A 13,764-nucleotide genomic window follows, 5' to 3' on the forward strand; every position below is an offset into this window, starting at 1 on the left:
TCTTATTTTCCTCTCCCTCATTCATTATACGATTAAACCCACGAGTAATCAAATAAAACAAAATCAAATTAACAAACAAAACTTAAAAAAATCGAATGATAAAAGAGAAATAATGAATGAGGGAGAGGGAACTAAAAATAGGATTTTGGGTGGGTCGGGTTTTAGTTTAATTTAGGATTTGATTTGTACTGGTTTAATTAAACGATGTGGACCTCTACTTAAGGCCATGTGTAATATCTGGTATTGTAAAATCGGCGTTAATGAAAAATGACATGGATGAGCCATTTGGTAACGCCAATGGCAAAAATGAGTCATTTTGGTAATGACGATGGCATGAATGAGCCAAACTACTGACGAGTGGCATAAATGAGCCTTTTTCATTCTATTTTTAGTGAAATGGAATATTACACCTTTTTCCGCCCTTCTAGCTGGCTAAATTCTACAACCTATTGATGTGAAGACTCCTGCGTCGAAATACATAGGTGTAGTAATTCTTTCAATTTTTGAAGAGTTTTTTGTCTAAGTTCATATAAAGAGACCACACATTCTTTTTTTATCAATATGGGAATCTTCAACACCACCTCATGCCCAGGGCCGGACATCTGGTGCGTGGACAATTTAAACGGGGGCCATCATCAGTACACAATAATTGAGATAGGTCCCTTCTTATAACATGTAAAAAATGGATGATGGACCTAACTCAATCCCAAAAGCTAGTTTATGAGGATTGCCCAAATCTATATAAGGAGACTGCCATCTCTTTTTTATCCGACGTGAAACTCTTCAACATTCTCATAAAAAAAATAATATGCTACCAATGCATAGAAGTTAAACTTTTTAGATAAGAAAATAGAGTCAATCTTGATCCTCAAGCAACACGTTTTGCCCGATGGTGATGACGTACGGTGAACTTGTTGGCTCAATTGTTGTTCAAGTTCTGGATTTTGGAAAAGTTAGCCAATTTTTTAAGCTAATGTTGCCACGTTTCATTCTTAGCTAATTTGGTGTCGATAACTACTATGATCGGTATATATGTGTCAATATTCTGATTCTCATGCTTGATAGCTAGGCGTGTTACAAAAGCACCTTTAGTTCCATGAATTGCCAAAAATTCAGGTTCGGATAAATACAGGTTAGGATAAAAGATGGTTCAATTTTGGTAAAAGAACAAAATTTGACTCTTCTAGAGTAAGTTCTATCTTTTCTTGAGAACTTCTAGAGATGTATGCCACTTTGAAAATTTCCAAAGAAAGAAAGCCTTGATTGGTTAATTAAATGACTTAAATACAATTTACATTGAATCGAGTTACTTTCATGTCACAAATTCAGAGCTTAGAATGGCAGAAGAATAACGTGACGTCGTGACGTAACAAGCTGATTTCATTTAATACGTTGATCTTTAACCCGAAATATAAGAAATAAATATACATTTGCCACATATTAAAAATACTATTGAAATTTTAGTTTTACAACATATACATTTGTCTAATAATAAGAGCATGTTATTAAGGGTGAAAGGAAATTTTTTAAAATTAAAAAGATTTTAATTATAAGATGTAATGGCTTATTAATTCTTCTCAATCTTCCCATAACTATCCTCGTCTAAATTTTATAAAGTGATATTATAACATGAAATTTATACTAACGTGTATATATAAAAAGTAACGACATGTAATTGCTCGTAACAAACGAGATGAATAATCCGAAAAATAATGTAAATTAACCTGTTACGGTATATTAAAATAGATATTGATAATTATCCCAAGGAGGCTTACTACTCAGCTGATAGATCAGGTGAGCCAACCATGATATTTTTTTTTTTATTATTATTTTTTTAATTTTAACAATAATCTAAATATTCTTTGCATTCTTATTTTTTTGTCATCACTACTATAATATATAAATTAAATCATATCTATATACAGGAGCGAGCTAAAGGGAACCATGATTTTCAAATGAATCTCCCTCGCCAAAGAACTGTATTTTGATAATAGGCCATAAAAGAACCTTTTTTTCTTTATTATATATGAATCATTGAATTCCCTCGATATAAGTTTAAATCCTAGATGTGCGGGGTTGAAGCTAGTTTACCTAGTAAGCTCCCAGTCTACCACAATTGAGGTAAAGCATTTAGATCCCATCAATAGGCAGTGTAACATTCCATCCCCATTTCCATCATCCCCAAAAAATTACGTAAAAGATAAAATCCTAGGTACGCTCTAGTTTTATTAATGTCATTACATGAATTTCTGACTCAGCTTATATATATATATATATGTGTGAAGATCTAATAGCCTCTTGAATCTTGATTCCCATTCCCATATTAATATAAAAAATTTAAAACCGTTCTCTCTTCATCCCCTCGTTCCATATTCCCTACAAAACTTCTCCTCCATTCTCTCCAATTCCTTCTTTTTCTTTCCATCATTTTCTCTTCTTTGCATCTTTCTTCTCATATTTTCAACATAAAAAAATTCTGTTTTTTTTTCTTTAAGGTGGAACAAGAACTAGAATGTTAAATACAATAACCAAATAAATTCATAATCCACCATAATCCTCTCTAAATTATAACACTAACCCTTTAAATTTCCCTCTTAAATTAGACAAAAAAAAATTCCCTTTCATCCAAACATGTCCTCTACTATGAATGATGATGATTTTAACATACGAAAAAGCAAATTCTCTGCTTATGATCGTCTTAGTTGTGAAGGCTCTCCTATGAAAATGTCACCATGGAACCAAAGTTGTAATTTAAATAACACCAATTTGTGCAAAATGGATGATGATGTTTCACAAAATAATCACAAAATTTGCTTAATTGGTTCACTTGTTCGTGAAGAAGGACATATATATTCTTTGGCTGCAAAAAATGATCTTCTTTATACAGGGTCCGATAGCAAAAATATACGTGTGTGGAAGGACATGAAGGAATTTTCGGGTTTTAAATCAAATAGTGGTCTTGTTAAAGCCATTATTATTTCTGGAGATAAGATTTTCACCGGTCATCAAGATGGAAAAGTTCGAGTTTGGAAGGTACTATTGGATTGCGTGATCACCTCATCTAAAAAATCTAATTTGTTTATTAGAGCACGTTGTTATCTATTTAGTTATATTATATCTCAGCATGTTCGTTCATGTATTGGCTTAATTTTTTTTTTTTTAATGGACAAGCACGTGAAGTTCGTTTTGATAATGAATGACTGTGAGAATTGTTATCAAGACCCATTGCCTTGTGTGCAGTGACAGAGCCACATATAATGAAGGGGTTCAATTGAATCCCTTTCATTAAAAAATTATAATACGTGAATAGGGTAAAAACAAAATTTTCTTTGTATATACTCTCTCCTAATTTATTTGACATTATTTGACTGAGCAAAGAAAGAAGAGATTATTGAAAGTTCTAGTATAAATAAGCTTTAACCATCTGTGTGGCAATGAATCACTAAAATTTTAAGTTACTTTTTTTCTATATATGAAAAGGTGGTATTCTTTTTTAGATAGATTATAAATAAAAGTGTGCCACGTAAATTGGAACGGAAAGAGTACATGGGCTTTCATGTTTGAATCCCAAATGTGGTATTCTTGTATATTTCGAATCCTCTTGTTAAGATTCCTAGCTATTCAGCTACTCGTACGACTATCTTATCTAAAAATTTAAATTATTCAAAAGATTACAGTTTTATTGACACAATATTGTATATCTTAACAGGTACAACCTAATAATCCTAGTTACAAGCCTGCTGGAACTCTACCAACCTTTTTTGACATTTTCAAGGCTTCAATAAGGCCAAGCAACTATTTCATGTCAGCCAAACATAACAGAGCCTCCATTTGGATCAAACATTGGGATGCAATTTCTTGTTTAAGCATGGACCATAACCATGGCCTTTTATACTCTGCTTCATGGGACAGAACATTCAAAGTTTGGAGAGCTGACAGTTCAAAATGCCTTGAATCTGTCAAAGCCCATGAAGATGCTGTCAATTCAGTAGTAGCTAGTGTTGATGGTATTATCTATACAGGTAAGGCGTCAAATAAGCGGGTTCGACTATATGTAGACGAGCCAAAATGAGTTGAGTAATAAACGGGCGGGTCATTGACTCGCCCAAAAGTTACTTAGGTTGAAATGGGCTAAAAAGCTAGCCATAACCCAACCTGCCAAATTTTTACTAAGTTTTAATTTCTTCGTTGTTCTTTTATACTCCCTCCGTCTCATATGAGTAGTCATGTTTCCCTTTTTGAAAGTCAATTTGACACATTTTCAAAGCTAAATTACACAGATCAACTCAATATTTTATATTTAAAATTTAAAAATTTAAAAAGTATATGATAAGTACTACAAGTTACAACTTTTCTCATGTTAATTTGATAAGAAAATATATCTCAAAATGCTAGTCAAAATTTAGATAGTTTAACTCTCGAGAAGCGAAACATGACAACTAATATGGGACGGCCAAGAGTATTTTTTAAGTACCTAATAACATTATAGTTTTTCTTTTATTATTGGCTATATATAACATATCAAATAAAAGAATGTTTATTAACAATATTTTGACAAAGTTTCTATGGGTCAATTTGAATTACATATCAATTCAAGTTTTAGATGGGCTGAAATGAGTTAGGCTAAAATTAACTGAGCTAATAAATGATTGAATCATGTTTTCACGAGCTAATTTTTCAACCCCTATATATAGGTTCAGCTGATGGAACTGTCAAAATCTGGCAAAGGGAATTTACACCAAAAACCATAAGGCATGTTTTGGTGCAGACACTTTTGAATCAAGAATGTGCTGTGACTGCATTGGCAGTTAACAAGTCAGGTTCAGTTGTGTACTGTGGATCATCAGATGGGGTTGTAAATTTTTGGGGAAAAGAGAAGAAAAATTGGACTCATGGGGGTGTACTAAAAGGTCATAAATTGGCTGTGCTTTGTCTTGAGTCAGCAGGGAATCTTGTTTTTAGTGGATCAGCAGACAAAACATATGTGTTTGGAGGAAAGAAGATTCTATTCACACATGTTTGTCTGTGTTGACAGGACATAGTGGGCCAGTGAAATGTTTGGCTGTTGAAGAGGATAAAGAATCAACAAGAAGTGACCAAAAATGGGTGCTCTATAGTGGAAGTCTTGATAAATCTGTGAAAGTTTGGAGTGTTTCAGAAATGGCACCTATTATGCAGAATGGCCATGGGAATGGGGATGTTCAATAGGATTTTCAGTCCTATTTGTTAAAGTGTTGATATGTTTCTGTTACACTCCTTGCAAACAGAGAAGAATTTTTAAAGATTGGGGATTATTTATGTAATGTGTTGTAAGATATTGTACAATTAAATGGTGTGTAAATTTGTTGGCCATTGATTTCTTTATAAATTTTTTGGTATATAATAGATGAATAAAGCAATTATTTTTCTTTTTTCATATGTTGAACACTAATTAATTAACTCCCCCCCTCGGGACTAACAAGGGGCAGTACAAGAATATTCACCGATTGTCCATCGACTATGCCTTTTGGCCTGATTTATTTTAGGCCCGGACTCACCCTCCAAGGACGAATCTTGCGGAGGAACCCTTAAGTTTTCGAAGCAGTGGATTTTGTGTTATTCTCTGTTTTAAAAAATATAACCGGTTACGAGTGCATTTCAAGAAAAAAGAGTTGCAGTAGTTTGACAACTAGCGTAGAAGTAGCTTTAGTGATGAATTGTCTAATAATCATAAATGAAGCGGAACAGATAAAGAAATTGCAAATATGCAAGAGTCATAGGCTATAACAATAATGCTGAGAAATGACATCTCCGATATGTTATTCATGTAAAATGAAGGCACAAACATGTGTTTTATTCAGTAGAAAGGAGAGACTAATCAACCAACTTGAACAAGGAAATTTAGGCAGGTACAATCGAATTGAACTGCTTGATTCTAACGCAGGTGATAAGCAGGCGTACAACAAAAAGAAATGCATCAACAACTGTAAAGGTTGGCACTAATGCGCGGAGTGATGAGAACATCCAATGGTGTCGCTTTAGGTATAGTTAAACTAGGGCTCTCCGTCAAGTCAATTGGTTGATCATCCAAAGGCTTAGAAAACTCAAAAGCTTGGAGAAGACGCGCCAACATCAGATGAAGAACTTGTAGCGCTAGAGACGCGCCAGGACAAGAACGTCTACCAGAACCAAACGGAATGAGCTCGAAATCTTGACCTTTTACATCAACATTTGAATGACTGCTCATCAAGAATCTATCAGGTTTAAAAGAATCGGGATCTTCCAAAACTCTTGGATCCCTTTGTATTTTCCATACATTTACTATAAATCGAGTGCCAGGAGTAATTTTGTAGCCACCCACTTCACAATTATCCATTGCTTCTCTTGGTCCTAACAGTGGACTAGCAGGGTACAAACGTAATGTTTCTTTAATAATGGCTTGAATATAAACTAAATTTTGTGTGTCTGATTCATCAACTTGTCTGTTTTTACCAACATGAAGATCAATTTCTTCTTGTGTTTTCATTAATAGTTTGGGATTGTTTAGGAGTAATGAAATGGCCCATGCTAGTGTCCCTGCTGTTGTGTCACTGGCTCGCTGCCTCCAAGAATAAGTGCCTACAACAAAAAGAATATATTAAGTACAATAAATTGATCGGGGTTTAAATAAATTTTAGATTATTATAACTCGTTTTGAAGGTAATTAAAGGTAGTGATTCATAATTAGCATAACTATAGTAACCTAAAAAATTAGACGGATTAACCTTGTAAAGCAAGTTTAAAATTCACACACGTTCTTGACCAGATTGATTAATTCGTCATAATAAGCCATATTTCATTACCCCTCACGTCACTATAAAATGAAGGGTAAAGGGCCAAAATTGCCTTCAATTGTCGAAAATAGATATTATACGTACCCTTGTACATCTTGTTTTCTCATTATGTTCTTTTAGCGATCCTGCAAGTATAGAATCAAGTTCTTTAGCTGTTTTCTTCATGGCCTTTTCATGCCCATTTATGTCATACCAACCCAAAATTGGAAATGCATCTGCTGGTGCAAAAATTCCAATTAAATGGAAAATTTGATTTATTGCCTTTTGGCATCTCCTAGCTTCATCATCATTATCACAAGTTGCTCCAGCACCAAAATAACATTTCCCAGCAACCATTCTAACGATTATGTTTAGTGTTAAGCCCTCAAACCAACGTTTGAGCTCAACCAGCATCGGCCTACACGTTAGAGGTGTCAAATTTAGCTCGTAATATAGTAAGTGTAACCCTTCCAATCAGTTCAAACATGAACAGATTGGATTGGGAGTAAAATTTTAAAACATTAGTGATGGATTTTCGCGTCCAATATTGCTAAACTTAGCGATGGATCAAATCTGTCGTTAAGTTAGTTGCGGATGTAATCCATCCAAAATTTTAAAAAGAATAACAGCAGCAGCAACAACAACAACAATGTAATCTCACAAGTGATGTCTGAGGAGGATAGTGTGTACGTGACCTTACCTCTACCTTGGGAAGGCAGAGAGGCCGTTTCCGAGAGACCCTCGGCTCATAGCAAAATTTTAAAAAGAATCCATGGATAATTCCGCAAAATTCTGTTGTGACAGGAATATGTCATTTTCTAAGATTATTAACAATATTTAAGCGACAAAATAATTTGTTACAATATAAAAGAAAAGTTATTTTAGTTTGATTTGGTAATTAATAAAATTATAAGAAAATAAACAAAAATATAAAGAAGGGATCTAGTTGGATAAAATTCACAAAATAGTCAGTTTCCGGTCTTTGTAGTTGAAAAATAGTTATTGCTATAGAGATTCAAATTCTCCATGTGAAACTCCATGATAATGTCGAATTCACATGTAGAATTTTAAACTTATGATAGTAAACTATTTTCAATCATAGAGCTAAAAAGTTGCTAGCCCGCACTATTATAACATACATTTCTGTTGGACATCGGCTTGGATATTGACACATAATTTTGGGCAATTTGTACGATTGCCCTTATTCACAGTGGTCTTTAAGTTTTGCCCTTCAAATTGGTGGTCTTTAACTTTTGGACCTCTTGGTTTCGGGTTTAAACCCCCGCTCAGTCAAAAGTTGTTATACCTCGCATTTTGTACATTTGGATATTTCGAGTTAATGGCGGAAAGTTAGGGACAAGGTTATAATTTTTTTTCTAGAATGCATAAGTTGCATATTCATCCTTGTATTGGTATGAAGTATTAAGGGTAAAGTTGGAATAAGAAAAATTAAGGGCCAAGAGTGGAAACAAATTATATCATAAAATAGCCACAACTAGCCATGTGGCCGTGGGACCCACACATGGCTAGCCAATGGTTTCAAGCCATCAAGGGGACCATGTGTTCATTTTATACTTGTGGGGGGCATGTTTACATATATGTGTATAATTCATGACCATGCAAGACTATAATTCATCTTTTGTAACATAAGAAAACTCTAGAAAATTGGAGAAAAATTGGGGAAAAAAAAAGGGGAGAAAAAGCTTGCACATGACCGGCCATGTGCATGTGCCATATATATATATATGTATAAGTGATGAGAACATAAGACACAATTCATTATTTTGCAAAGCCTAGAAAATTCAAGAGAAAGAAAAACAAGAGGAGACTTTCGACAAGGGCAGAAAGTGATGCCAAAATTTGGTCATAGAACAATTATTTTCTCCTTGTCTCTCTACTAATTGGAAGGCCCTCGTCAACGTGGAGTAGTTGTTGGAACAAGAGAATCGTCCGTTGTTGCCATGAACATTTCTAGCCGAGGAGAAGTTGATTGGAAGAGGTAAGACTTAATTCTTATTTTTACATGTTATGCATGGTTTATGGAGGTTGTGGGATGTGAAAATGAATGGAATTCATGAAAGCATGGTGAGTTGAAGTGTAGCCGTGAATATGTTGCTTGATGTAGGCTTGATGAACAAATTTCATTTAGTGTTTGGTTGATGTTGTTGTGGATGTTATGATGAAAAATGAAAGTTTAATGATCCAAGTTGAAGTTATGGTTGTGTGGGCTGATTTGGAAGTTAATGTGATTTAATATGCTTTCTTGAATTTATGGAAATAATGTTGTAAACGTATGGAATTGTTGATATAGTTTATGAATTTGGAAGAAGAAAATGTGTTATTGATGTCCCTAATGTAGTTGGAAGATTTCGAATTGGAGTGGCCTATTGGTTGGGTTGTTTTGAATATTATATGGATTGCTTGGAATGTTCTTAAATCATGTGTGAATGGTTGCGGATTAGTAATCGAATATATGAGCATTGGTATTGAATTGATCGTATGTAGTTTATTTGAATATAAATGAAATGTTGCCGAATTGTGTAGAAAGGAATTATTAATGTTAGAATGCGTTTTGAATCACCTATGGATATTGTTAGTATGGTTGTTGGTTTGGTTGTTGTTGATTTGGCCGAGTTGAATTCTCAGGGACGTTGAAGTTATAGGGGAAATCTTTTGAGAAATTTTTGTAGACAAAGTGTTAATTTGGAATTGGATTCTTAAGTGTTATGGCTAATGGTTGATACACAATGACATTATTGTAGATCGTGAGAAGTCGAGACGTAAGTTCGGATTAGCTTAGGAAGCGGCTAAGGTATGTAAAGCTCAACCTTTCTTTCTTTGGCATGTCTTAGTTGAAAGTAAGTTATGACACGAATCTCGAGGTAATTCTATTACATTGATCTGAGCATGTTTATGATTCTTATTGGCTTCTTGATATTCGTATTCTTAATGTGGTCAAATCATGGTCCTTATGTCATTTGTATAATTAAATTTCAAAAGTTGCATAAAGGTTTTGTTTTCAAAAGAGTTTTGTTCCTAAACGATTCGAAACTACTTAACGTCGTAACTTTCACGAAGGCTCGGATCGCTTCGATTTGTTCGTAGAAAGTTCTAAAGTGAATAATGTTTGTAACTTTCCGAGGCGGACTCGAATTTGGTGTGGCGCATGACTACGATCCCTATGGTTTGAACATGACTATGATCCTTATGGTTTTGTAAATGCGTTTACGATGTATGCTATGTTTCCGAATAACGTCCGAAAGATATTTGATGTAACTATTGTCCGACTTTCAAATGACATTCGTTTAGACTACTTCATTGGTCTTTGAGATGTTTTAATTGCATTTGGTTTGTCCACTACTGCGTCGTGCCGGCCTCGATGTATCTTTCACGAGTCCGGGTCGGGTACGTATTCGTGCACATTCCTTTGCATTGTTCACCGAGTCCCTACGCTGGGGGCGGGTACGGTATATAATGATATGATGATCCACCGAGTCCCGAAAGGGCCGGCACGACCGAGTCCGAGTGTGCGGGCACGGTATATGATGATGTGATGATATGGGGATGGCGGCCGAGAATGGCATCACCGAGTCCTTGCTAGCGGGGCCGGACACGCTTATTCACCGAGTCCCCTCGTAGGCCGGGTACGTATATATATATATATATATATATATATATATATATATTTATGCGTACGCGTGATGATGACATGATTTTATTTACCTCGTCCCTCGTTAGAGGGCGGGGCACGTTATATGTATACTTTATATATGCATATTATGATTTTATGCACCGAGTCCCTCAATAGAGGGCGGGACACGCTATATGTTTATATGATAAATTTATGACATTAAGATGCATGGTATGTGTTTTCAAAGGCAAGTCTTATGATTTTCTCGCCTCTTTACTTCGATGTGATCCCGTCTTGTATTTCATGCTTACATACTAGAGTACATATTCCGTGCGACCCCACTCTTCGGTCGCATTCCATGCCGCGTTGTGTACACCGGTGTGTATTTGCAAGATATTAGTAGAAGATGTTCCGGCGGGATTGGCGAGCTCCATTTTCTCGGAGGCCTTTGCGAGTCAAGATATTATGTTATGGTATTGCGTTCGTATTCCCAGAGACTTTGCGCATGTGTCATGTGTACGGTATGTCGGTTGTATAAGTGGCTCCAAAAGTCGGTGTATCGTTATGTATTATGTTACAGTTTCTTATGATTATAGATTTTATATGAGTTCAGGAAGATCAAAAGCATGTTTTGTAAAAGTCTTTATTATGTTTCCATTGTATGATTTAAGGGCCCAGCCCAGTATGATTATAAGTGTCACGAGAGTCGGTGGGTTCGCTCGGCCCTAGGTAAGGGTCGGGTGCCATCACTTTATCGGATTAAGGGTGTGACAAAAAATTTTAAAAAAAATCGCAAGGTAGAGTTTGGATTCGCAAGGCAGAATTTGACTGCAAACTCTACTTAGGGCAGAGTTTTGCCTTAGTTGCAATTTTGCAAAACTTTGCCTTAAGGCTTAATTTTGCTACGAAACTCTGTCTTGCGATTTTTTTTTTTTTTTACTGAGTCAAGGTTCGAACCCCAAACCTCATGATATTAGGCGAAGGGCAAAAATGAAAGACCAGCAATTTGATGGGCAAAAAATAAAAACTAGTGCCTTTGAAGGGCAATCCACACAAAAAAATGCATAATTTTGTCCAAATTAACCAAACACGTCAAGATTGATCAAGAAAATTTAAGTAAACTATGCCATGATCTACTTGTTGACTCGAATCGTTTTAATATATTCAAATTCAACCCGACCGACCTATTTGACATGCACCAAATTTACCTGCCAGAATTGTTATCGCTCCACAATTTGTACAGCTCATGGATCCCAATATCCACTTCAGACACTTGAACATGCTTGAGAGTATCCAGCCTCCGATTCGATAAAAGTTCAAACATAGCAATTTTTCTCATCTCCCGCCAAAAAGGTGCAAACCGAAAAACAGCATAACCATAGCCCATATGCTTTGCAGTCAGGGCAATTCGCACTAATGCCCTTATTTTGGGGTGGTCTTTAATTTTTGTCCATCAAAATGAAAGTATTTAACTTTTGCCCTTCGCTTAAAACCTCATTTAACTTTTTTCTTTCGCTTAGAACCTCAGGTTTTCGGGTTCGAACTCCTGCTCAGGTAAAATATTTAAAAAAAAAAAAAAAAAAGTCGCTAGGCAGAGGTTGCCTACAAACTCTGACCAATCGGGCATTGTTTGCACATAAAAAGAAGTTTTCGTGCAAATTATGCTGATGGGCAGTTTTGCCCGCAAACTATGCTCAAGGTAGAGTTTTGCGCAAACTACGTCTACAAACTCTACCTCGATAAGGCATAGTTCAGTGAAAACTTTTGTCTGTCTTCCGGTACACAAATACGTATTGCTTTCTATTTTCATGCCCTTGATTTAGTGTCATTATTTATCATGCTAATTTTGTACACAAAATTCTTCCTTAAAGCAGAGTTTTGCATGGGCAGAGTTTTGAGGCGAAGGGCAAAAATTAAAGGCCACCAATTTGAAGGAGGCCAATCCATGCAAAAAAAAATTAAAAAAAATTGCAGTCACAGTTGTGGGCCGGCTGGCTAATGCTTTGTCATTCAAAGTAGGGCAATTGGCGCGAATGCCCTTCAAATCTTATTTGATTTAATTTTGCCCCCCGTAATGCGTGGTCTTTAATATTTGCCCTTTTAAGCTAAAAGATAATAAGAAAAAGACTTTACTACCCCTACCCATAACATATAAAAATCAAGTCCGTAACGAACCCTAAACATCCAATTAAACTATCCATCATTTCAACAACAAACCTTTTCAATCGTTAATCGTTCCAACGTTCCACACCGGAAAATCCATTCGATTTTTCGCTACAACATCGAAAAAGATAAAATACATAATATATAGCGTTTAATTCGAATGCATTCAACTTAATTTGATGCTTTATTAAGTTTAGATTTGTTAATATTTGAAAATAACAACAAATCATCTTCTATGAACTAAACAGTGTATGCGGTTGAGATTCGCATTGCGAATCATAATTTTACTCAACAACATAGAATTGATCAAATTTATTGCTTTGTTTTGATTTTGATTAGTTTATACGTTCCATTTGATTAGTATACAATGCTCAATGACTTAGACTTGAAATTATAGTAAACGATTGACAAAAAATAAATAATCGAAAGTTCGAACAAGTATGCGGAGGAGGAAAAGTTTACTTACAAGTTAACAAAAGTATCTTGTTAGAAAGGTAACTTTCATTTTCATAAGTAAAATAAAAAAAATACACAAGTGTTAAGAATTGAAAGATGTCATGGAGGAGGAGAAGTTTACGTTAGAAAAGAACAAGTATCGTTAGAGCAAACTTTCATTTTTATGAGCAAAACAAAAATTTACGCAAGTGTTAAGAACTAGAAAAGTATGCGGAGGAGGCAGAAGTTCACTTTACAAAAGAACAAAGTATCTTGTTAGAGGCAACTTTCATTTTCATAAAGTAAAATAAAAAAAAATACACAAGTATTAAGAATTAGACAAGTATGCGGAGGGTTTACATTAGAAAAGAACAAAGTATCTTCATAGAGGCAAACTTTCATTTTTATGAGCAAAACAAAAATTTACGCAAGTGTTAAGAACTAGAAAAGTATGCCGGAGGAGGCGAAGTTCACTTTATAAAAGAACAAAGTATCTTTGTTAGAGCAACTTTCATTTCATAAGCAAAATAAAAAATACACAAGTGTTAAGAATTAGATAAGTCTATGGGAGAGAGGCAGAAGTTCACTTTAAAATTACAAAGTATGCGTGAGAGGCAAACTTTCATTTTTCATAACCAAAACAAAATATTATTAACAAAACAACACCAATAACACATAAGATTGCATAAAAATCAAAATTATTAACAAACAAAAACAAAAAATCAAGACACCATTTAATTAACT

At 34.8% G+C, this 13,764-nt stretch overlaps 1 protein-coding gene and 1 pseudogene across 1 annotated transcript in view; one reads left to right on the forward strand and one right to left on the reverse strand.

Annotated features, from left to right (window-relative positions):
• Nucleotides 1-2,314: 2,314 nt before the first annotated feature.
• On the forward strand, nucleotides 2,315-5,374 carry LOC132040636 (protein JINGUBANG-like; annotated as a pseudogene).
• Nucleotides 5,375-5,778: 404 nt separating this feature from the next.
• Nucleotides 5,779-13,764, reverse strand: part of LOC132039322 (xanthotoxin 5-hydroxylase CYP82C4-like) — an 8,453-nt gene continuing 467 nt past the window's right edge. The window contains exons 2-5 of the mRNA XM_059429824.1: nucleotides 12,400-12,460; nucleotides 11,631-11,823; nucleotides 6,905-7,209; nucleotides 5,779-6,597 (exon numbers count right to left, since the gene is read on the reverse strand). Of these exons, the coding sequence (XP_059285807.1) occupies nucleotides 5,957-6,597; nucleotides 6,905-7,209; nucleotides 11,631-11,823; nucleotides 12,400-12,460 (1,200 nt within the window). The 3' untranslated portion in view covers nucleotides 5,779-5,956. The remainder of the gene's footprint in view (nucleotides 6,598-6,904; nucleotides 7,210-11,630; nucleotides 11,824-12,399; nucleotides 12,461-13,764) is intronic.

This window comes from Lycium ferocissimum, chromosome 12 (assembly GCF_029784015.1).
Source record: "Lycium ferocissimum isolate CSIRO_LF1 chromosome 12, AGI_CSIRO_Lferr_CH_V1, whole genome shotgun sequence".
Taxonomy (NCBI): Eukaryota; Viridiplantae; Streptophyta; class Magnoliopsida; order Solanales; family Solanaceae; genus Lycium; species Lycium ferocissimum.